The 27,060-nt window shown below is 32.7% G+C and overlaps 1 protein-coding gene across 4 annotated transcripts in view; it reads left to right on the forward strand.

Annotated features, from left to right (window-relative positions):
- Positions 1-27,060, forward strand: part of LOC140444165 (uncharacterized) — a 275,749-nt gene that overhangs the window by 102,184 nt on the left and 146,505 nt on the right. For 2 of the 4 annotated variants that reach the window (XM_072535863.1, XM_072535864.1), the window contains exon 2: positions 5,379-5,505. In XM_072535863.1, the coding sequence (XP_072391964.1) occupies positions 5,379-5,505 (127 nt within the window). Of the gene's footprint in view, positions 1-5,378; positions 5,512-27,060 lie in introns of all 4 variants that reach the window. The other 2 variants (XM_072535862.1, XM_072535861.1) reach the window with 1 other exon arrangement.

Genomic DNA, 27,060 nt, shown 5'->3' on the forward strand with positions numbered 1-27,060 from the left:
CGTTTATGGATAATCTTTAAAAACATTTTAAGTGTGTGAGACATCAGGCTTATGGTGCGGTGGTCGGTGCATTTCCTAGCATTTTTCTTTTTTGGGAGACAAATAAATGTTGAGATCAACCATTCATTGGGTATGCCAACCTACTGATAGATTTCATTAAAGAGCTTTAAGCTGACTCATTTTCTATTATTTTAAGGATATCAATAGGCAGTTGATCTGGCCCCAGGCTTTTTCCGTTTCTGGTGTTCTTTAGTGAATACAATATTTGTTTCTATGTAATTTCTATACTTGTTGCTCTGTCTTTCAAAGATATGTCTTGTAGGTTTCCTCTTTCGTCGTCGAAGAGCTCTTCCATATATTCTTTCCATCGTTTTAACTTCTTTTCGTCAGTCGTTATCATAGTTTTTCCATTTTTATCTAAAAGAGTTGTGTTGTGGTTTCTTTTTTGCGGCCCTGCCATTTCTTTAACCTTTTTATGTATTTGGAATAGGTCGTATTTGTTCTGAAGATCTTTTATTTCTTTACATTTTTCCTCATAGTAAGTTTGTTTTGCCTCTCTTATCATTTTTCTGATTTTGTAATTGTGACTGTCCTTGGCTTATTTTCTTTGGTCCATCCCGCCGATTATTTCTTCGGTCATCCAAATGTCTCTCTTTCTTATCGGTTCTTTTAAAAAGTACATTTTTATTATATTATTGTAGGGATTCTGCAATTTAATAATTTATATAAAACAAGAATGAATTAATATTTGTTTCTTTTGATATTAATTGCATAATCATTAGCAATTTTTTGGCAATTGTCCTTTCAAAGGCTAGCGGATAGATTTGGCAATAGAGTCAGAACCTCCAAACTACTAGTTGTCAGATTGAAACAGATGTTTTTTAAACTTTATTATTTATTTTACTATTTACTTTTAAAAACTGTTTTAAAACAATTTACTTTTTCTTTTTTGGTAATTCTAAAGTATTAATTTTTAAAAAATATCCTATTGATATTGATGTTTCATTTGTAATGTAAATTTCAACACTGCCAAACACCAATATTTCGTTCTGTCAAACTCATTTAAGGCTATCTTCACCGGAACCAAATGAGAAAATGTCGAAAATTTCTCTTTTGAGGAGGCTGTGTATAGCAAAAAAATTGACAACATTGTGAACATTAAAAACCCGATTTTGTATGTGTTTTTTATTATTAAACATGAATGTTCAGCAATTAACCATCAGTTCCACTAATTTTAACGTTTAAAATCTTCGGTATCGAATGCATTTTATGAGTATTTTATAACAGTTAACTAATGCAAAAAATGAAAAAATCAAAGGGAGAAAATAATATAACAATAACTTTTTGAACAAAATCCATTAGCTTAACTTTTAACAAAATCCAAAACGATTAAAGCGAACATAGCGAAGTGATTTCAAATATTGAACTATATCAGAGTGCTCTCCAATAGAAATAAAATCGATGTATGAATGACACTCTACGTGAATGGCTAAATTAACTTCATCAACAATTGTTAAACATTTTGTACTTTATAAATATATAAAGGTTCAATTTATGACTGCGGAAAATATATTTTCATTTTTACTAATTAAAAATTCGCGTAATCAACTCAAAATTAATGTAATATGAAATTTTAATCTATACCAAAATCAAATTAGTTCGCGCAACAAAACCAATTCCCATTTTTGCGCCAAAATATTATATTTTATTAACACGGGAAAACTAATGTGAACATTCCAATTCGCGGTTATGGAAATAATGATTGTGACGGGCGTATCAGATCTGATTTGGTTCAGTGCTTTTGATTTTTGAAATTATTTGATTATTATTTTAGTTTAGTTTTGAAATAAGGGAGTTTTAGGTAAAAGACAAAATATTCGAAACACGTACTGGTGATAAAGCCTAGTACCAGGTGATATGTATACAGAAACATTAAGTCAGTTAATGAAGAAAATATAGACAATATTGTGAAGCTCTTTATCGATATCTACGATGCAGACCAAATTCCAAAAAATTGGCTTCGTTCCACATTTATCGCCTTGTCAAGATCATTTAAGAAGTGAGGTCGGTGGCTAGAGCCATTTTGGTTTCAAAAATGGACTTTTTGAAACCAAAGGGCAAATCTTTAGTATACAAACATTATTACATGTAAAAATGGCAGGTGATGAAGATTGGTTTAAATTGATTTAAAGTATTTCAGTTACTGTTCCTCAATTGTCACAGAAATACAAACAAAAAGTAATTAGAAATGAAAAATTGAAATTATATGGTATAACAAGGATTAGGCTTAATGTTTATCCCTAATTTTTTTAAACCATTCTGCATTTGAATCTTAAACTCTGCCTTATCTGCTGCGTTAAATTTCTCTACATCGGATTCCGGTAATGATCCGAATTAGAATACCGATCCTCAATCTCAAAAATAATCAGTAGACTTCGGCAAATATGCAAATAAAAATGTAGAAAATATGCGCATAAATATGCACGTGTTTACCCGAAAATATGCAAATATTTTACAAAATATGCATACAAATAAATAAAAAAATCGTAAAATAGTAACAATTTTATTTAAAAAAAAAGTGTACATAACTAAATATTTCCTACTATTCATTAAGATTTTCATTTATTTTAAGTAACTACATCATTTTTAAGTATGAATAAACTTATTTAGAATTATGGTAACAATAAATGACCAAGTGGTGTTCAAAATTTTCTAACAAAAACTTGTGGCTTCTGTCTGAGTACATATATTTATATATGGAAAAACTTCGTTCAACATCAACTGATGTAACGGGAGCATTTTTCAAACTAACCAAAACATTTGGTTCTAAATTAATTGTTTCCGAAATATTTCCAGCTAGAACACTGACTACTTCAGAAAGAATATGGTAACCTTTATTTTTTTCCATAGTAGCTTCAAATTTTTTTAAAATATCTTTTCCAATATTACCTCTAACGTTCCGACAACATGACGCAAATTCTTTTATTAATGCTGTACTTTCGAACAATGACAGTTTTGGTGATTCTAACTGAGTAATTGTTTTTTGAACAAAACTAAAATTTGATTTTATAAATGAAAGTTCTTGTTGAAGCAAGTTACTCTGAAAAGTTTGTTTAGAATCCAAAAGAGATCGGGAACTTTCATCTGTTAACGTATCAATTATGTTCTTTATTTTAACAAAATGATCTGCATAAAAATTAGCTGCTTCTAACCATGTTCCCCATCGCGTTAAAATAGGTTGTGGTGGAAGAGGAATGTTAGGTAGCATTTCTTTATAAAGTTGAATTCTTATATTAGATTTAAGAAATACTTTTTTGACACTGGATATCATGGTATTTACAAGAGGAAACTTTTTTCGTATTTCCTCTGCAACTCTGTTTAATCCATGCGCTACACAAGTAACATGTATTAAATCTGGGAAAAATATTTTTAAATTTTGTCCTGCTTTCACCATATAAGGAGCAGCATCCGATAAAATAAGCAGTAATTTATTAGCAGGAATAGTTGTCGGAAGAAAAAAAGTTGCTAATGTTTCTTGTATAAAACGCGAAATTGTTAAAGCATTTGTTTTCTCAAGTTGCTGGCATGAAATAAGATGAGATTTTGGTAAGGTATCTTCTTTAAGAACACCAATAAATAAATGAGCAATATACTTTCCTGAGGAATCAGTGGTTTCGTCTACAGATATGTAAAAATAATTATCTGCAATTTCTTCCTTAATATTAATTAACACCGACGAGTATAGCCCGTTCACATTATTTCTTCTTAGAGACCGATCACTTGGAACATTAAGTTTGCAATATTTTTTTAGAAACGAACTAAAATTTACATTTGCTAATTTTGAAAGCGGTATGTTTGCAGACACTAATGCGCGACACAAGTCTTCATTAAAAGTTTCTTGCTCATCTAATTTTTTTGAAGTAGATTGGAAACATTTAGCCATTGAAGTTTGATGCTTTCCTCCTATTTTTCCTTTTTTTGCAATGTGTGAAGCAGTTCTCACATGTTGGTCTATCTGAAATTTCTTCTCACATGCTATCTATAAATAAAAATAAAAACCTTTATTTTAACCCAACCTTTAAAATATAAAAATATACAAGGTGCTTTTGGTTAATCAAATAACTGGTTTGGAAAAAAAACACTCGCTAAGTGTTTTAAATGCAGTATTAATTCACAAATTAGTTTTTGTTACTAACCATTAGTACATCATATAACATATTTTAAAATTCAACAAAAGTTTTTTTTTTTGTTAATTCAATTACAATAAAAATAATTGTGTTTTAGAATAGCTGACTTCATAAAAAAAAAGTAAAGGTGAAAAATTTTTCTAAATACACACCATTGTATTGTACCATGGACAATTTTTTCTCACTAAAGGAAGCTATTTTTCATTTAAAAACAACCTACGAGTACTAAATTTCAAGTAGGTAAATACGTTTATTGGTTTTAAAGTTATTGTTGTTATTAACTAAAAGAATTTAATTTTTTTTAATTTTAACACCCTGTATCTCGAAAAGTAAATAAGTTTGACCCCTCATTAACTATATCGTTTTGTTCAATTTTTCGAGAAGTATCTACAGTCAAACGTTGTAAGTGTCATTTGGAAACACCCTGTATGTATGAAATATTAGATATTTAATAGAAAATATTAGATACTTACAATTTTGCCACAGACGGAACAGTAGATTTTTCCCATATCCATAGACAGCTCTTTATAAGGTTTAATCCAAATTGGAGCACTGGTTGTTTTAGGCATTATAAAATCACAATCTTCCTTTTTGTTACGCACAACGAGTGTCTACGCTTTGAATATCAAAACAAAAATGATTTACAAATCTGAGCATCAAATTAGAAATGTTTAGGTACCTAATTCAATAAACTGGGAGATTTTGGAAAATCCCTAAATTAGGAACAAAACTATTAGCCGTTTACCTGCTGTTAAGATACAATAAATTGTAGATAGATTTGGGGATTAGATCATAAAATGCAAATGAGCGAACCCTTAGCGATTATCCAATAACTGAATGCCTCAGTGACCGAGACTTTCTAAGAATGTTGAGGGCTACTTAAATTGATCTTCTTTGAAATTGTAAATGTTTTGTACCTGTAGAGATTACGTACTTAGATCATTTCTTGATTATAATGACTACAAAATTTTATACAAGAATTGAAATAAATTGGTATGTTTAAAAATTTTCAAATACAGTATAAAAATCTGAACTTTTATGCACTTTATGCAAACTTTTATACAAATATGCCAAAATATGAAATATTTGCATAAAATATGCACAATATGCAAAATATGCAATATGCATATTTGCCGAAGTCTAATAATCAGTCTTTTTATCATCTACTAATGAATATTTTTTTATTTTCAGATGAAGTGGTTGGCTCTGTGCGTTTTAGCCATCGTAGTGATAAGTCTTGCGGGAGCAGATGGGGAAGTGTGGGAGGAGGACGATCACGAGGTGCTCATTCGAAGCGAAAGGGGGGCGAAGAATCGCGGTAAGCGTAAGTTTCTTTTTGTTTGTTTTTATTTGCATTATATTTAGTTACTTTTAAGTTATTATATATTTTTTAAACATTATCATTTACGTTTCCTTTAATTGGTTTCTGCATTTTTCCCGAGATTACTGTTCAAATTTGTTTTGGCTTCTTAGTATAATTTGATAATTTATAATATTTACGTGCTAATAAGACAATTATTAAGATCTGAAATTTAAATTAAATATAGTTTAAAATAGATCATTTAATTGAAAAATGTTTTACTTCTTAAATGTTTAATACTGTTTGCCGTATTTCATGCTATTTAAAAAGAATTACATTTTTATCAAATTTGTATTGGTTTAAGACATGTTTTGCATTATCTATCAATCTTCTTATTGTCTGCAGATGGTTTGGTGTATAGGTCGACAGAAATATCTGAAACCGCATGGTCAGACCGACGGAAAACTATGGTTACGCGATGTTGCCAGATCAATCGGGTTTCAAAGGTTTTTCGGTTTTTTATTTATTACCTTTTTCACACTAAAATTGATAAAAATTCTATGTTTTTATATTTTTCTTAGGCATTGAATGAAGCTAATTCGAATTAAGTACTTACTAATCTACTTAGATTTACTGTTATCACTAGTATCACTCATATCAATTTATAGTTAATTTGGTTAATGCTGGTAAATATTTAACATAGTTATTTTCCACTCTGATTACATGTTTGATTACATTTTTCCAATTGGTTGCTGTAGTTTTTGTGACTTTTCTTCTAATTAACGGGAGAAAAGTAGACGAAAATTTAGGAGCCACTTTTCTTCTCCTGATATTTCCTTTAATTTGAGCTCGTATTAACCTCATTAGGTTCAACGTACAATAATAAGGAGAAAGTCTAGGCACGGTATGCCCATTTCTGGGAGCACATATTCCTTCTGGTACTGTCTACTATGAGCAACCTCCAATTGCTTTTTACTATATGATGCATCAAAATACAAATCTTCCTCAAATAAAAAGTCCTGACTTTGTAATTTGTTCCAAGTAATATTTAGAATTTTCCTCATTAATCCTGAATGATATGATGCATTGTCCATGACAATCACACGTACATGTTTAGGTAATTTCGGTAGAAGAGATTCTTAAAATCATGATTCAAAAATTGAACTTTCCATAACCTCATGATAATCTAGAGAGGCACCTTTAATTTTTTTGCAGATGTTAATAATACATCATTGATCCATCCATTTTCTCCTCTGTGGTGTAAAATATTAATTCTCTGTCTTTTATTGGTCGGTACTGAATTAAAACACTTTTTGTTATTATTCGTCCTACTCTTTTTCACGGTGTAATGAGTGTCATACCAGGTCTCGTCTAAATAAACAATATTTTGTTTCATTTTTCGATACTCAAGTACCTGTCTGATATAATTATTTTTTAAAGAAATTATTCTAGTACTTTCCCTTAGTGTCTAGCGCTTGTCTATAGTTTTGTACTTAAAATGATTGGCTTTAAGAAATAATCGAAGTTTTGTTGCTGAACATGAGAGAATGTCCTTTCGAACCAATTTACTTTGAAGGTTTTTAATGGTGGGAAAATATTAGCCGTTAATAACATTAATATATTTCTCCCCTGTCTAGAAGATGTTTCTCCTATAATCTTATAGCAGGTTGCTTTGAGCAGTCTGGTTAAAAAACATGTTTCTGCAATTGCCTCTGTTTTAGACAATTCAGAACACAGTCCTTCATAAACATGTTTCAGCATACGTTTGGCATCATCAGAGAGGCATTGAACATGGCGCTGAGGTTTACTACACAGCTTTGTAAATATTCCAATTGATTAGAGGGTTTCACTAGCTCTTACGCTGCAGAATTATTATCACACCACGGACGCCACATTTAAAAGTGACACTGATGAAATCACAACCAATTTCACTTGTAGTTCACTTATTTGAATTTAATTGAACGCTGTAGTGATTAAGATTATAATAAAAATATTCTTGTTTTGCAAGATCTGATTTCGCTGGTTTAGAAATAAAATATTATTACCCAAGTTTAAGGCACTGGACGATCGAAACGTGATTTTTTCTGATAAACTACTTTACGGTTTCGGTCGCTCAGGCTAATATTGTTATATCTTAATCGAAGGATGCACAAATCTGCCGAAAAAAGATAACGCATTATGATTTGTCATAATAACGATATCCGATGTTTTGATTGGCTTTTGATCCACGTGGACTGATGAATAGTTCAATGATAACTTCAACTGGGTGACTGCCCATATTTTCAAACATAATACCAGGCACATCTGAATGTAAATATTCATGAAAATATTAAAACTTTGAATTATTATACATCCTCAGTCATTGATAATTTTGCAGTTAATAACTACTCCTGGCAAAAGACTTTTATTCTAATTTTTATTGCCTGCTTTTATTAAAGCTAAATATATTCTCCCACAGTCTCACCGAAATACGAGGCCTTTATACCTAAATATTCATATTCAGCGAAAATTTTTACATCTATCGAATATCAAATAGTTTTCTATCCACGCTCCCATGCATACAGAAAGTTGCCCAGCTGCCGGACTATGACTCCTAAGTTTTGATGACGTTATTTTTGCTCCAGGAGTATGTTATTAAATAAAATCCGGTGGTATTCCTATAATATATAACGAGGCTCTTAAAAGATACTACTTAAATCTGGTAATAAATTTAGAAGAGAAGTTGAGATTGCAGTTAAGATTTTACCGGTTCTTTCATTCGCTTGTTGCGGCATTAGCTGAAAATATGAGATAGTAAAAAGTACTTTATCTACAAGAGAGAACGTTACCGGAAAATTCTATTTCAGAAGTTTTGTTAACTTCAGGAATTTTTCATTGGGTTCTTAAGTATATAGTGAAATAAAAGGTGACTTCGTTCTTTGACATTTCAAATAATATTATTTTCTTATTTAATTATCAACGAAAAGAGTATTTTAAAGAATGCAAAGTTTATATAATGAAAAGTTCAAACCTAAAAAATTATAAGCGTATTTACGTAATGCATAATTAAATCGCATCCACCCGAAGACTAACTGGCAAAACAATAGTTGTATACAATAGTAAATAAAAAGTATAATAAAAAGTATAATAAAAAGAGATCGAAAAAGAATAGAATGGATCAGACCGAAAACCAAAGTCACTGATTGTCCCTTTTAAATTTGTGATTCTCTTGGTGAAAAACGGTGGTAATATCAAAGTCCATAGAATAATTCGTGGAATGGACGTGTTTAGCTAAATCACAACAGTCTGAATGAAGGCGTGCATCACTTTTATGAATAGTGATCCTAGATTTAAGTAATTGAGAAGTTTGACCAATGTACAACTTATCACATTAAGAACAGGAAATGCTATTAACATTACTAACCTTATCTTTTTATGTTTTATCCTTAATTTTTGAAAAAAGGTTGTTTATTGTTAAAGTATATCTGTGAGTAGAAAGTTCTTTAGCCGTTCATAAGCAGGTGGTTTCCCCTTGTCTGCCTGATCGCAGTGATATGGCCTGTTGAATCAATATGTGATATCTGCCCGTAAGTTTACGTTATCAAGCCTAAATGTCAGCAAAAATCATTCCGTTGTAGTCTTCATTCAGTATTGACACCACTGGTGTTCCGTCTTGGTTGATCCGCAGGCTCTTATTTGGGTATACCTTATTCGCACTTGACCTATATATCTTTAAGAGTATTCTCTAGCAGTCATTATGTCACGCCGTGACGGAGTTGACGAAATTCCCGCCTGGTCCATCTTCCACGGAGTTTTCAAGAGCCCCTAGTCAATTCAGAACTTTTCCTCCAAGATCTAATAATCTTCCCTCATTCCTTGAGCCCTTGTCAAGATATGGTGATACTCTTAATATTAATAGCTTGCTGTCTCCATTGCCTGCGATCCTGTGCTAGATCTCTAGCCCGAATATTTTTACACTCATAATAATGACCAGAGTAATATGTTACTATCTTACAGTATCACTGACTATTATCATACATTCACGTATATTTTCTTATACTGTTATGAAATAGTCTACTTGATAATTACTTTGATCCCTTTTTTAAGTGATAAAAGGACTTTTCATTGTAAAAAATATGCTAAGAATCACCATTTTCAATCACAAGTCTCAAATCACAAGTTTCAATTTTTGAACAAAATTTCGGTAAAGCGATGAACCCAAAACTATGGCCAGTAGGCTCCTATGTAAGTAGGTTTTTTATGAAGCGCCCAACACATACGCAAATAAAGTGAATTATAAACAAATGGCTTTTAAACAGGAAAAAGGAACGGATGAGTACGATCTCCTACTGTCAAATATTCAGGGACTAAATCAATTTAAAATGGATTGTTTATTTGCTGATTATAAAGAGTCTGACTTGAAATTTCTTTGTATAACTGAGACGTGGTCAGCTGATGGCGAGGTGATTCATTATAGTTTTCCAAATTTTAATATTGTAAATTCTTTTAGTAGATCCCAATATAAATGTGGTGGCGTTGCAATTTGGGCAAGGAATGATATGAAGGTTAGTTCCATTTTACTCGATCAGTACTGTGTTGAAAAAGACATTGAGGTATGTGGGCTGAAGTGGCATTATAATTCAAATCAACACACAATTTTAGTTTGCTACAGATCTCCTAAAGGTAAATTTGATGTATTTTATGAAAAACTTAATCTTATTTTAAATTCAAATTTTAAACCAAATCAATTCATATTTTTAACAGGCGATTTTAATGTAAATTCCATGACACTAAATAATTCACACAAATAAAAAAAACATGGGTCACACAAGAAGTAAAATCTTCTTCAGAAAGTCTGAAGGATTTGTATATTTTGAGTAAGGCATACCCTGACCTAAAAACTCTATACAGACAAAAAAAATATCAGCACAAAGTTCTTGTTGAGGCCACAAAGGGTCAGTTTTATTTTAACAAAATCTCTGAATCCTCTAACAAAAACAAAACCACATGGGCTGTTATAAATGAACTTAATGGAAAACAAAAAAATCACAAAAATATCTGTCTAAAAATAGATGATACTAGGATTACAGATTCAGATATAATATCTAACAAATTTAATGATTACTTTGTAGATGCACCAATAGATATAATTAGTAAAATAATTAAATCAGATTTAAATTATCATAATTCCAACGATTTTATTCAAAATAGTTTGTTCCTATCTTATGTAACAGAGGAAGATATCTTAGACATAATAAAATATAAAATTAAAAACAAACCATCGTGTGGTTTTGATGAAATATCAGGTATAGTAATTAAGAAAATTGCGTCTCAAATTTTGACACCACTTGCTCACATTATAAATGCTTCTTTTAATGCTGGTGTTTTTCCCAGTTTGCTGAAAACTTCTATCATTTCACCGGTATTAAAACAAGGTGATCCTGAATTAATGTCAAATTTTCGACCATTGTCTGTTCCATCTGTGATATCTAAGATTATTGAATATGCAATGCTAAAACAACTTTTATTATTTTTAGATATCAACCAAATTATCACAAAGCATCAACATGGATTTCGAAATAAATTTTCTACTTCCACAGCCATTAACAGTTTCTATGAGGAAGTCTTGATCTCTATTGAAAACAGTGAAAATCCAACTGCCATTTTTTGTGACCTCAGTCGTGCTTTTGATTGTGTGCAACACGATGTACTCCTCGATAGATTGTACAGATATGGTGTTAGGGGAGTTGCCCATAGTTGGTTTGGTTCCTATCTGAAAGATCGGCACCAAATAGTTAGAGTTAAAAATAACTTCAAGATTTCAATGTCTGATCCGATTGTTAATAAGAATGGGGTACCACAAGGCTCCATATTGGGCCCGATATTATTTATTTTGTATATTAATGAACTTCCCAATGTAATGTCTGATGCATTTGTATCAGTTTATGCTGATGACTCAACAATGCTATATCGCGATAAAGACATACATTTTTTACAAGATAAAATAACAAACTCACTAAAGACCTTCTCTGATTGGTCCAGTAATCAGTCGCTCCTGTTTAATGTTCACAAAACTAAATTTTTATCATTTACATCTCGTTCAAATTCTACTAAACCTAATTTAAGCATTTCCATCAATGGTGAGGGTATTTTGAGTTGTAGTGATGTGAAGTTTTTAGGAGTGACTTTCGACTCTCATTTATCTTTTAAGACTTATTGTTGGAATGTATGTAAAAAACTCAATTCTAAATGTTATCAATTGAGAAATTTGGGTAGAATACTTAGTCTGCAACACCTTCGTCTTTTTTATTTTGCTGAGGTACAATCGACAATGAGTTACGGTATAACTGTCTGGGGTGGCTCTTCTAGTATAAAGGACGTTTTTAAGGCCCAAAAGCGTATTGTCAGATGTATTGCAGGTGTTCCGTATGGTTGGTCTTGTAAAAATCTATTTAGAGATTTAAATATATTAACAGTGTATGGAATTTACATTTTGGAATTATTGATACTAATTCATAAAAATAAAAGAACTTTTTTATGTAACAGTGATATTCACTTACACAACACAAGAAATAAGAGACAGTTTGTAGTACCCTATCGACATTTAGAAATAAGTAGGAAGTCATCTACTGTGTGTGGTTTACTACTGTATAATCAACTTCCTCAAAAATTTAAAAACATTAATTCAACTACAGCTTTTAAAAACCAAGTCAAAGAGTACCTAGTGACCATGTGTCCTTATACACTAGGTGAATATTACCAGAGTGTATCTGTAAATGCCCAAGCTGCAACATAACCAAATTTAATATATTTTAATTATATTATGATGTCCATATTGTACGTTTTATATGTATTTTAATGTTTTAAATATTTTTAGTGTATTGTTTTCACTTTTTTGTAATGACTTTATAGTGATTTATATTATACTTTGTAATTATTTATAATTTATATTTATAATTTTAGTTTTGACTTGCTGTAAACCTTGTTGTAACTTACAGTCAAATAAACTATCTATCTATCAATAATCAGTACTACTGGTAATTCCAATATAACATAAAAAAGACGGAAGCAAAACTTTTGAAAATATTACCTACGGTATATCTACCTAATATACTTTGTGATTCATATTTTAATCGTGAACTCCAGAATTAGAGAAAATTGAAGAAATATCCAGTCCAAAATAAATTAAATCCTAACGCACAAAACCTGTTTGCTAGTAATAATATTCGTCGTTATTTTTCTACGTGCTGTTACCGAGTGAAACCCCAGAAGCAGGCCCCGGGGAGTCTTTGCAGGAAAGGGAGTTGGCTATTACAAGGTGGAAGGAAAACGGTAAATAATCTTATTAGAGATAGGACTGAAATATAGAGAGAAATACGTTTGGTGCCCATTACTGTACTAAAATGATTTGTTTCGGAACGTTAACTTGTAATTTTCTCGTTAGGGACAAAATATGAATCCTTCCGTCTCAAGAAAAGTATAAAGGTGAATATATATGGTTTACAAAGTCCTTATAACTATATGGAAGTATACAAAAATAAATTTAAACCAAACGATAATTGGCTTTCCTAAATATTAAATTTTAAACATATTTCTTCAAAAGCTTGTCTCCACTATTTCAGTTTTTCGTCTTTACAAGTCGAATTACATCTCAAAATTTATGAAAAATAAAATCTATAACTCATCTTCTTAGTTTAGTTAAGACTTTTTACTCAGAAATATATAAATTCAGCTCCTCAAACTACAAAATAATGGGATTATGCTACAACTGATTATAGTGATAATTTTTCGACTGTTCTAACAACCATTCAAATTTCGTCATTTTGTGTCATGTGGAACAATTTCACCCAATCATGTCAACATTAGACTGATAATTGCATTCAGTGCAATTTTCAATCCCTATGACAACACGATCGAGTTTGACAACTTCATCCAAATAAATTTCAAAATGTCACGTTTCGGCATATAGTGGTAATAGATCTTCTATAGTAGAGAACAGCAACGAATCTAATGTTAACTTAAATTTTAATAATTGTACTTTCACTAACTGTACTTTTAATAAATAAATGTTTCGTTATGTTGAGTTATGATTTTTTTTTTTCGAAAAATTATCCGCCGAATATCCCTCGGACATTGATGAATGCCTCATAATTTCATGACAAATTTCTCAAGCTCGTTGCTTTCACGTTGTATCAAGGAACGAGCTTTCGATTGTCATGAAATTATCTCGTCTGTTATCAATGTCCTAGGGATATTACTACTGAAAATTACATTTTTAATTAATATTTGACCACACAAACTACAACGCCAACATCTTCGTCTTCTTCTCCCTTCTTGTATGTAGGCTTTTAAGCCTGTTTCTTCTTTAATATCAGCCTCCTAAATTGTTTAAATTATCGCACCATCGTTTTCTTGATCTGCCAATACTTTTTCGTCCATTTAGTGACTTATCTAGTGCTATTATCTAGATATCTAAACCTTGCTTCCTGCTTTATTAGTTTCCCATCAACGGGTATTTAGATGTCATACATTTGGTTTTTTCTGCTGATATCATCATATTGTATTTCTTGGCTGTTGTATTGAAGATGTGGGATCTTTGAAGCTCGTCTTCTATCTCGGCGATTAATGCGGCTTCATCTGGGTAACATAATATTTGGATTTCTTTGTACTCTGTAACCATGACCTTTACGTACTACTTATATTATTTTGTCCATTATTATATTAAACAGAAGTGGGCTTAACGAGTCACCCTGTCTGACTCCGCTTTGTACTGGTATACACTGCGTTAGTTTTCCATTTATCTTTGCCTGTATTCGATTATAGAAGTAGATGTTTTCGATGGTTTGTATAATATTGATTGGTATGTTTCTTTTATACAGTAGGTGTAAGACGTCTTCGACTTGGATGCGATCGAAAGTCGTTGTCAGGTCTACAAAACATAAATATGCTGGTTTATTGTACTCGATGGCCTTTTCTGTGATTTGTCTTAGTGCAAATACGGCGTCTACGCAGAATCTTCCGGATCCTTGTTGTTCATCTGATAAAATTGTTATTTACGCAGCAACGTCAACATAAAAAGGGAATTATCAAATTAATATGTGAGCCTACAACACCCGATCTAATGAAAATGCATTTCAGGAAGAAAAAACCTGCTACCAAAGGTTTTAACAAAAAATGATTATCCATTGTCATTATCGATAAGGAATTCCATAAGATTAAAGAAAGGAAACAACAAAACATTACAAGCAGTTCAAAAACACTCACAAGAAGGGATTTAAAGATGACAACAATACTACTTGTCAAGAGCTTATCAGAAAAATTGAAAACGATGGAAAATAAGAACAACATCACAACAACATTCTAAACAACCAATACACTGAGATTTATTCTGTCTAAAACCAAACCTAACAACAAGACAGGATAGATAAAAAACTGTATCTATAAAATACCCCATGAATGCAACAATTTCTATGTAATGTGGAAGAAACCGCAAAACCACGCAAGTCTCAGTGTCAATTCAACCGAAAAATATAATCTTTTCTTCTAGATCATTTAGTAATCGCCTATGTATGTACTTAATTACTATATATATATATATATATATATATATATATATATATATATATATATATATATATATATATATATAACGAGTTTATTACAGCTGCCGCCGTTTCTCGCAACCTAGCTTCCAACGCTTGTGATCGTTCCAGTCATCTACTTGTAGACCCCTATCTTCCATTGCACCTTTTACTTCTTGTCTCCACGATCTTCTTGGTCTTCCCTTTTTCCTGCGGTTGGTGGGGATCCACTGTAACATTCTCTTTGGCCATCGTTAATCATTCATCCTTTCTACATGGCCATACCATTTCAGCCTTTTGCATTCTATAGTTTCCAGGACGTCAATGTCTATGCCCATACGCTCTCTGATTTCAGTATTCCTTACTCTATCTCTTCTAGTGAGTTGGCAACATCTTCTCCAATAATTCATTTCTACTGCTTTTATTTTGGATGCTTCATTTTTATTTATTACCCAAAGCTCTGAACCATATGTAGCAATGCTTTCTATGATACTTTTGTATATCCTAATTTTTGTGTTTCGGGTGATGTGGTTATTCCAAAGTATACTATTCAGTTGACTTGCTGAATTTCCTTGACCAATTCTAGTAGCTATTTCTTTTGTATTCCGACCATTGTTTGTAATGTTTACACCGAGATATTTATAGCTATCAGTATTTTGAATTTGTTTGCTTCCTAGTTCTAAGTGCTTTCCTTCACCTCCCACTACTACGTACTCTGTTTTTGATGGATTAATTGATAAGTCCCACTTAGTATATTCTTCATCTATTTTTCGTAACATGTAGTGGATATCATCTTGATCTTCTGCAAGTATTACTTGGTCATCAGCAAAATGCAAGCTGTACAGTGTATGGTCTCCAATTTTAACACCCATAGGTTCACATTTTCTTTTCCAAATATCCAAAACCCCCTCCAAATAAATATTAAAGAGTGTAGGTGCAATGCAGCAGCCTTGGCGAACTCCTTTGGTCACTTTTATCTTTTTTGTCACTTTTTGTCCAATCTTTATTACACTCGTCATATGTTACTATTTAAATGGGAATAAGCCACAATTAAAGGTTAAAGTACGTTTATTGACGTTTTAATTTCCACTTAGGAAATCGTTCTCAAAATACAAACATTAGTAAATTAAACAAATTTTGTTTTTTCGTTAGTTGCTGAAAAATTCTTCTAATAATTTAATTTTATCTGACTCATTTATATTGACAATTCAGACATACATTATACATTTTAAAGTAGACGACTTTAAAATGATATTGCCAAGTAAGATAGTTCATTCGATTACATGAAATCAACTTTAACTTGAGAATATCCGTCAAAAAAAATCATAGCATGTAATTCGTCTTTAAAAAGACAAACACATGCCATGATGACAGTAAAAATCTCCTGTTAGTGATTCCATAGTAAATTATGAGGGGAAAACCAGGAAAAAAACATCATAATACTATCCCGACATGGTAAGTATTTGGTCGTGCATTGAGTTTACTTTCAATAAACACCAAATTCTGATTTTATGTGTTTGTTATTTAAAAAACATAAATGATGTATCCAAATGTGTGAATGATACAAATGTTGTTAAAGAGGTCTCATATTGTCACCGAAAACTAACCAATTCCGCTGCTGCAGAACATCATCAAAAAAGCATGAGAACGACCATCAACAGCATTACATAAATAATAAATACTATCGTCGTTTGAATTCATTTGAATAGTTAAAACGCCTAATTGCGTTTCCGCTTTATGACTTTAATCCGGCTAATGAGAGAGGTAATAACATCAAAAATTCTATTTTGTTAACGCATTATTATAATTCATGCATGAAGTGAAGCGGTAAAGTGAGATTTATCGCATTCGGAGATAAAACGATATGCAAGCGAGAACAATTTTGGGATTTCGCGAAAACTGAAACCGTAGAAATTCAGTTGCCGGTTACGATGAATAAGTAGATTAGCTTACTTTTTCTTTGTTGGCTTTGGCATTTTATTGGCTAGTCCGGTTTCGAATTGGAATAATTAACAAAAAATTGGGATCCCCAAAGATCAATTTATCTGAATTTCTGCTCCCATTTCAGCACTTTATTCAAAAATTGCTGATCCTAGATGCTTTCCAGCTTTTAGCAGGTTTTAACAGGAAACAAATAACATCTGATGAAATAACTGTAGGGGAGAGGGGGGCAAGTTGTTACACGGGCAAGTTGTTACACAATTATTTTAAAACGCAGCAAGTATCATGAGTTGCCGATATTTTATGGAAAGTTGGGTCAACCGACCCGTCATCTGTGAACGGATATTGATACTCAAGTCAGACATCCATCATAGTGTTATTGCTTAGAATGTGGTTTCGGGTCTAAAACTGTACCGTTGTCAGGTGGCTTTTGTTTTTGTTTTGCTTGTTTTCAGATATCTTAACATGGTGCGAACGTATACCAAGAAAACCACAAGGGGTATTATTCCAACCGAACAATTTGAAAGGGCGGCGCAATCGGTTTTACAAGAACACTTGTCAATTAGGGATGCTGCTACTCGCTATGGAGTTAATTTTATGACATTGCACCGCTATATGAAAAGAAAATCAAACTTAGGTGCTGAAAACAGTAACAAGAACTTAGTCGGCTACGCTACGGCCAGAAAAATATTTAACAATGCTGAAGAAGAGGAACTTGCCGAATATACTGAGCATTCTGCTAAAATTTATTACGGTCTTACAACTTCTGATTTGCGAAAATTTGCATTTTAATATGCAACAGCCAACCAAATATCTGTTCCGGAAAATTGGAAGGTTAATGAAATAGCTTCCAGAGACTGGCTATATGGATTTTTGAAGAGGCATCGAACTTTATCAGTCCGGACACCTGAAGCTACTAGTATGGGTCGAGCTACCGCGTTTAATCGTCATAATGTGACACAGTTTTTTAACAATCTTGGCGAAGTTTATGATAAATATAAATTTGAGCTCCAAGAAGTGTACAATATGGACGAAACTGGACTTACAACTGTCCAAAGGCCTACAAAAATCATTGCAAAAAGGGGAACTAAGCAGGTAGGTGCTATCACATCTGGAGAAAGAGGTCAACTTGTTACCTTGGCATTAGCTGTCAACACAACTGGAAATTTTGTACCTACATTTTTAATATTTCCGAGAAAGAAATTCAAAGATGTTATGGTAGCCAATGGACCTCCTGGTTGTGTAGGTGCGTCTCATTCCTCTGGATGGATGACATGTGATAACTTTTTGTTGTTTATGAAACATTTCGTCCAGTTTGTACGATGTAGCAAAGAGAAACCCGTTTTGATGGTATTAGATAATCACGAGTCTCATTTGTCTATTCCGGTGTTGAATTTTTGCAAATAAAATGGAGTGGTTCTTTTAAGTTTCCCGCCACATACATCACACAAGTTGCAGCCGCTTGATAGGACGGTATTTGGCCCACTTAAAAGATATTTTAATAGTGCTGCAGATGCATGGTTAAGATCTAATCCCGGTAAAGTAATGAACATTTACGATATACCTATCGTTCTTAAAGATTCATTTCCTCTTGCTGTTACACCTCTCAATATACAAAAAGGATTTAGTGTGACAGGAATTTGGCCATACAACAGAGAAATTTTTCAAGATGATGAATTCTTGCCTGCAGAGGTAACAAATAGGCCAATAACAGAAAATATAAACGCAACAGTAGTCATAGATCCGGCACCTATTGGCACTGAAACACATAGAACTCCTTCCCAACAGCAACCTTCTACAAGCACAGATTTTAACTTGGCGATAAATGAACCTGTCGATTCACCTACTCATATAACGCCCCAGGAGTTGAAGCCTTATCCAAAAGCAATGCCAAGGAAATCCAAAGGGGGTCGGAAGAAAAGAACTTCCGCTGTTTTGACTGATACTCCCATTAAATCAGCTTTGGAGGAGGAAGAAAAGGCAAGACAAAGAAAAAAAAATGTGGGGGCAACCAAAAGAAACATATCAGGTGAATCAAGAAACAAGGTAAAAACTACTGTTAAAAAATGTAAGAAACGGACCGTCATTACCAAAAACACCTTCAAAAAATCAGATTCTGAAAGCTCGGAAGAGGATGAGGAATCGACGTGTCTGGTATGTTTAGCTCCATTTTCGAAGTCCAAAAACGAAGAATGGATTCGGTGCATTGTGTGTCAAAAGTGGGCACATATTTCTTGTGGAAAAGACGATGATTTTTATATTTGTATTCACTGCTCGTCCGATAGTGACTAGTTTAACATTCTTGTAAACAGGTTTGTTCAGATTTTCATTTTTTATTTTATTTCATTTTGTGTTATGTTTATAATATTTTTTGTAGCTAAGCAAGGGTTCTTTCTGTTACCACTAAATAATGTTGTGGGAAGTTTTTAGAATTTTTTTTTCTATTGTAACATCTTACCCCATAGAATGTAACAATTTGCCTCATAGTGGGGTATGTTGTTACAATTTACAAGTTGAGTTAAATTGATAATAACAAAATGTTAAATATGATTTTTTAAATAAATTAAAATTAACATTATTTGTGAAAATGTATCAACTACCTTAATCCGATTTTATTTTTCATATAAAAGATCTACTATTGCCCAAATAAATAATAGAATCAATTATGTAACAACTTGCCCCCTCTCCCCTACACCAAAATAATGTAAAAATTGGTTGGAAGTAATTACTTTTATAGATAGATTTTAAAGGAAAATTTGACAGAAAACCCGTAGAACCAGTAGCGATTGTAATAATAATGTCTTTTTTTAGTATTTATAATAATTTACATGATATTCATATGGATAATAGTGGTATTTTATTTTTTAATTAATCTATCTTTGAAATTTCCTGAATTTCAGAAAATTTCGTATACAGAAAATGTTTACACCAAGTACAAGAATGATGTCGGTAAAGTTAACATATCCATTTTATAAGTCCGAATTCAGACCAACACTATAATTTATTGCTAATTTATTACGGAGGACAAAATTTATCGCTATAGCCATTTCCGAGAAACAGTGGGCATTCTAATTTTACGGTAAAGCTAGCTATCTCGTCAGGGAAAAGAGTTACAGGGCTCATCTTAGCGGCATACTTTTTTGCTATTTAATTGCTGTTGATTGGTATATTAACCAATTTTTAAAAGCTACCCCGAGCAAGCAATTAACGAGTACTGGGATCCACTAAAACATTGTCTACTGGAACACTGTAAAGAAATACTAAAGACTTCCGCAAGGAGAAAAGAAAAATGGATGAATGACGAGATTCTCTATATGATGGAACAACGGAGACAATTTAAAAACAAAGACAGCAATAAATACATAGGGATAAACCACGAGATCACGAAGATGATAAAACAGGCAAAAGAAAAATACTTTGAAGAGAAATGCAAACAGATCGAAGACCTTCAAAATAAATATGATCTGTTTAACCTACACAAGAAAGTTAAAGAACTGGCAGGACTAAGAAAACAAAATCCCACTGGTGCACTTTTGGATATACACGGGACTACTATAACACAGACAAACGAGAAAGTACAAAGATGGGCAAAATATATCGACGAACTGTTCGATGATGAAAGAGGAAATCTGGAGCACATAGAAATTACGTCAGAAGAAAAAGGTCCATATATTACAAGAGAAGAAATATTACATGCATTAAAAACAATGAAGAGTGGGAAAAGCCCTGGACCTGACATGCTTCCTATAGAAATCCTAAAACTTCTAGATGAGAAGCACATTGATGTTTTAGAGACACTCTTGAACCAAATTTATAGTTCAGACGTATTACCCAAAGAGTGGTTAACGTCGATTTTTATTTGTCTCCCCAAAAAGAAAAACGCAAGAGAATGCAGCGATTACCGCACCATTCGCTTGATGTCTCATGTGCTAAAGTTACTACTAAAAGTCATTCATAACCGAATATATCACAAACTGGGCATAGATGTTAATGATACACAATTTGGTTTTCGCAAAGACCTAGGAACGCGTGAAGCTCTTTTTTTAATTAATATACTGACACAAAGATGCCTGGATGCCTGGATGCCTTAATCAATATATATATATATATATATATATATATATATATATATATATATATATATGCAGGTTTTATTGACTATAATAAAGCATTCGATAAAGTACGGCATGAACAATTAATGAATGTACTGAAATCAAAGAAGATTGACTACAATGACCTCAGGATCATATTAAATTTATACTACAAACAGCGAGCAAAAGTACATGTTAACGAACAGCTGTCAGAAGACATTGAAATTAAACGTGGAGTGAGGCAGGGATGCGTATTTTCGCCAATTCTTTTTCATGCCTACTCCGAAGAGATCCTGAAAAAAGCTCTTGAGGGTGAAAGAGGTGGAATAAAGGTAAATGGAGTTCCCATTAACAACATTAAATATGCGAACGACACTGTGATCTTAGCCGAAAATATTAAAGATCTTCAGAGGCTGGTGACCAAAATAGCGGAGTATGGAAAAAAGTACGGTCTAACAATGAACGTCAAGAAGATGAAATTTATGAGAATATCGAAAACTCAAAGAAATAACGAAAATCTTCTAATAAACAGAACCACTGTCGAACAATTGGACAAATATGCATATCTGGGAATAATGATTAACTCCACAAATGATTACATTCAGAAGATCAAAATCAGAATAGAAAAGGCTAGAGCCAATTTTAACAAAATGATAAGAATGCTATGTACAAGGGATTTAAAATTGGAACTCAGAGTTAGGTTGGCGAGGTGCTATGTTTTTTTGACTTTGTTTTCTGGAATGGAATCTTGGACCTTAAATGCAACATCAATGAAAACACTGGAATTATTCGAGCTGTGGGTTCTGAAAAGGATGAATAAAGAAATAGAAATTTTAAATGCAATTAAAACAAGAAAATTGAAATATCCCGGACATATTACACGTAGAGGGAAATACACCTTGCTCCAACTGATTATGCAGGGAAAGATCAAAAGAAAGAAAAGTATAGGGAAGCGTAGAATGTCATGGCTGCGCAACCTGAGAGAGTGGTATGGATGTACATCAAATGAACTTTTCAGAGCAGCCGTCTCAAAAGTCCGAATAGCTGTGATGATTGCCGACCTCCGCCACGGAGATGGCACTTGAAAAAGAAGAAAAGCTACCCCATCATCAACTAGCTTAAAATATACCCCCGAAAATCCAAGATATCTGCCAAAAAGCGAAGCGCAAGAAATTGATTGCTAAATTATTGCCAAAGTTTCACGCCAAGAAACAATATATTGCTGCAACCGTTTCCGAGAAAAAATGGCTGTCAACTTTACGGTGAAGCTAGCATAGCCCTAGCCATACCTCGATAGTGAAAAGGGTTGCAGGGCCCCTATTGATGGCATATTTTATTGTTAATTAATTGCTGTTGATTGGTATATTGCCCAATCCCCAAAAACTACCCATATCATCCACCTAGCGCAAAACTCATCCCCGAAAAATCGAGATATCGGCCATAAATTTTTAAACCAGAAAAGTGAACCGCTATGAAGTAACTGCTAATTTATTACTAAAGTTGTATGCCAAAAAAACACTTTATTGCTGTAAATGTTTCAAAAAAAAAAAAGATGATGACTGAACCTATCTTAGCGTCATATTGTAATGCTAATTAAATTTTCTTGAATAATATTCAACTTACTTGCTAAATTGTTCTCATCATCCGTCAGTGATAAACTTATCCCTGGCCAAATAGTGCTGATACAGTTTATAAAAAATAATATATCATTTAACCCTTAATTATAGCTTGGAAAGATTGTTGCTATATTTTTTGCATAGACCAGGCCAGCCCGGACAAACAGGATAGATGGACCACTTCTTTTTGGGATACTTGGAACAATTTTTCTAAAACATTTCTCAAATAAAATTGGTTTTTTTACTTTCAGAAAATGCCCATTGAGTACAAAAGAAAGGTTGAATCGATTAGAGGCTCATGGCGTGAGGATGACTTGAAAAAAGCTATAGATGCTGTAAAAAATAAGTCTCTTGGTATTAATAAAGCTGCAAAGAAGTTACTGCAATATACCCAAGACCACCCTTGAAACAAAAATCAAAAAGGACATATTAAGTAAGGGTTTTTTGGGACGTACCTCTGTGCTAAGGACAGAAAATAAACATAAAATTGTAATCACATTACAAAACTACAAGCTAGTGGTTTCACACCAAGCAGCTTGATTGTTAACATACTTTCAACTGTGATAATAAATGGCAGGGATAATAAAAAGACTGAAGCCATTTGATTGGCTTCAGTCTTTTTTAAGGCGAACCTACAGGTCTCTATAAAAAAAGGCCGAAGGAATATCCAAAAACAGAGCGCTCGGAATGAATAAATCTGTTGTCAAGGAATATATTGATTAACTGTAGAAAACTATGCCTGAAAATGATTAAGTTAATAAACCTGGCAATATTTTTAATACGGATGAGAATGGATTGCAACTAAACAACAAATCAGGATAAATTATAACTGTAAAAGCTTTTTCAAAATGTGTCAGTACGATTATTTTTGAAAAAAAAAGGAGAGACAATTTCTGTAGTGAGCTGTTTCAACGCTGAGGGTAATTACATTCCTTCCTATTTCATTTTCAAGAAAAAAATTAAAAAGAGGTTCAGTGACGGCATGCCTCCAGGATCTGCTGTTGTAATGAACCAAGAATCGGCTTATATGAACTCCAAGTTATTTTTTAACTGGCTTAAAACCCACTTCTTGCAAGGACACCACCAGCGAACTCGATGGCCATTCGTCACATTGTGATATTGCTTGTCAAGGACGACGACATAGTTTTACTAGGTCTACCAAGGCACACCACATATTTTTTGCAACCAACAGAAGTTTTTTTAAATCACTGAAGTCGTACTACGATTCTGAGTGTAGTAAATTTATGAAAAATAACCCTTCAGGGCAAATTAATAGACTGCAGTTTGGAAAGACTTTGGCCTCTGCATGGTCCAAATCAGTTATTGTTGAAAATGCCCTGTCAGGCTTAAGAAGCTGTGGTGTAGTGCCACTCGATATGTCTGGTATGCCCGATTATGCTTTTTACGTGACAACGTCTTAAATTAGGTTGTGGCTCGGAGTCATTCATGAAAAAGTGTAACGCCCGCTCACGTCTGTTACAGTGAGTCACCGAACGAGAGAGAGGCCCGCCGGACCGGCGAATGCCTTGCGTCTCTCTCCCACTCAAACATGATCGGTCCGCTGCGCGCGCAGCACTAGAGAATTAGGCGCGTTGAATCGGTGCGTGCTTCCGTGCTTGTGTCTCTGTCAGTGTTGTTCCGTCTACCGATTTTTCGGTAGATCTACCGAATTTGATTCCTATCTACCGATCTACCGAACTGCCCCTTGAATCTACCTAATTTTAAAACAAATATCACAATGACTTGAAAATAAATTCGGATAATACAATTTATCTTTTTATTTCTGTTACCATCAAAAAACTTTTCAGTGTAACCTAATACTTGGTATTTTTAATACGTTTGTATTAAAATTCATTTGATACTTCCCTATAGTGTTTAAAAATATATTTGCAAAGATGCAAAGAAAGCGAAATACCCCGAGATTCAAGTTCGTAATTTTATACCTAATAATAACATATTGTATAAACATCATTCCGTAATCATAATCATTCACACACGTCTCTTCAATTCTCAAAGAATCTCAAGTATCAAGTGATAAATTATTAGCTAAATGACGGTGTGTGTGCTGTCGGTTTTCTTTGACTGCCGACTTAATCCATTAGCAGATAATGGTTGTTACATCTATTTGAACCAGAACGTTTTAACTTTCTGTAAATATTATGACCTATAACTATTTCTCAAAATATTATTAAACCTTATTTGTATCGTAATAGCTGATGTGAGCATTTGGTCCCAATAATTTGATTCTTTATTTATTAAACAAAATTCAATGAAATATGGTTATTTCTAATAATTAGTTCAGCATAATTATTTAAGGTCTTTAACTTTTGAACCATTAAGTCGCCACCATGATGGGAAACTTTTCTATTTTTAGTTTTATGGAAAAAAGTTATTCTTTCTAAAAAGTTCTGAATGATCTAAAACTTAGAATACAATCATCAGATATTAAATTTTTTTAGTAATATAGGCAGTTTATCAAAAAATATGAATTTTATGTTCATATTTTTTGACAAACCTCGTGTATATGGCTCAAAAAATTTAATTGATGATTGATTTTAGGTTTTAGGTCATAAAACTAAAAAAAAATTCCATTATGGTGTTCACTTAATTGGACGCACTGTATTAGTTAAGTTTAAGTTTACATGTACAATGTTATAGTAAACAAAATATATTTCTATAGTTAAAATTTATGCAATTCTTATTTTCATTCAATTCCTTGTTCCTATAGTGCAATTTAATAATATTCATATCAATAAATATTCTACCGAGAAAAAGACGTTGTCACGTAAAATCTTCGCCCGTAAAACCGACTTTACAGGCAACTGATTTTTTTTAACTACTCATCAAAGTAAAAGGACAGCAGGGCTACTAGCACAAAACAGGTCATTTTCCCATGTAAATCTCCATAAGAAATTCTAAGGTCCATTCTGGTCATTTTTGGCTCATTTTGTGGTGGAGGCGCAACGGCCCATCGGACCGTGACGTAAGAGGGCTCGTATAAAAAATGTTTTTATATTTCTTTTGTTATTAAACAGTGTGAGATCTGTTCGAGACCTGTTCAAGACCTGTTCGAGACCTGATCTAAAGCTATTCAAAGATTAAGATCAGGTCTTGAACAGTTCTTGATCAGACCTCGAACAGGTCTCTAACAGGTCTCGAACAGGTCTCGAACAGATCTCGAACAGGTCTTGATCAAGTCTCGAACAGGTCTTGAACAGGTCTCAAACTATTTAATAACAAAAGAATTATAAAAACATTTTTTATACGAGCCCTCTTACGTCACGATCCGATGGGCCGTCGTGCCTTCACCACAAAATGAGCCAAAAATGGCCAGAATGGACCTTAGAATTTCTTATGGAGATTTATATACGAAAATGACCTGTTATGTGCTAGTAGCCCTGCTGCCCTTTTACTCATCAAAACTTTGCTGTACGTCTACATGAAACTGTGGAAGTAGGTCAAAATACAACCTCGTCTACTGGCAAAGACAGCAACACTACTAATAATCCTGTTACTGATATTGATAACAACGTTGCAATAACTAGCACTTTAAAAGACATAACTCAACTACCTCAGCGTGAAACACATCAGACTAAAAGTCTTACACCTTCCAAAATATTGCCGGAGTTGACACCAATTCCAATTTTAAAGAAAAAGGTAGCTTGTCTTGGTAATGCTGCAAGTATATCCAAAATTTTAAACTCACCGGATTCAATCGGAAATATTATACAAAGCAAGGAAAAGAAAGAAAAACTATTGAAAGAAAAGAAAGAAAGAAAAACACTCCATAACTTAAAAGATTGATGCTTGATCGAAAAAATGAAGATAGATCTAAAACAAAGACAAGTTCAACATTCCTAAAAGGCCTATTGAATAAAACCTCAACTGCGCATTATGTAAGGACAGTGACGATGAAGATGAAATCCTTGTTTTAAATTAAAATGAATATGTAGGTTGTTATTTGTTGATTTTGTAGCATTCTTAGAAAATAATTTCACCTGTATTGATGCAATTGTTTATGTTTTTTTTTGTATTATAGTACCCTTAAATATACTGGTCCAACTATCCCCTATGATGTGGTCGATATAACCCAGAGGGTATAGGATAGATGTACCACGTGCTATTTTTTAGTAAAGTATTTTGAAATTTACATAATACATATAAATCCATTATTTTGACAAAGAACCTTTATCACAACAAAATATCACAGATTCTGTTTCATAGGAATCGGAGCAATAATCACGAAGTAATGCCAACATAAAAAAAAGGAGATCGATCTCTACCGGAATTACCCTAACCTTATTTAAATATTTTAACTTTACTAAATGTGTTCAATGATCTCGGCATTGCACTTTAATACTTTCA

The sequence above is a fragment of the Diabrotica undecimpunctata genome, chromosome 6 (assembly GCF_040954645.1).
Source record: "Diabrotica undecimpunctata isolate CICGRU chromosome 6, icDiaUnde3, whole genome shotgun sequence".
NCBI lineage: Eukaryota > Metazoa > Arthropoda > Insecta > Coleoptera > Chrysomelidae > Diabrotica > Diabrotica undecimpunctata.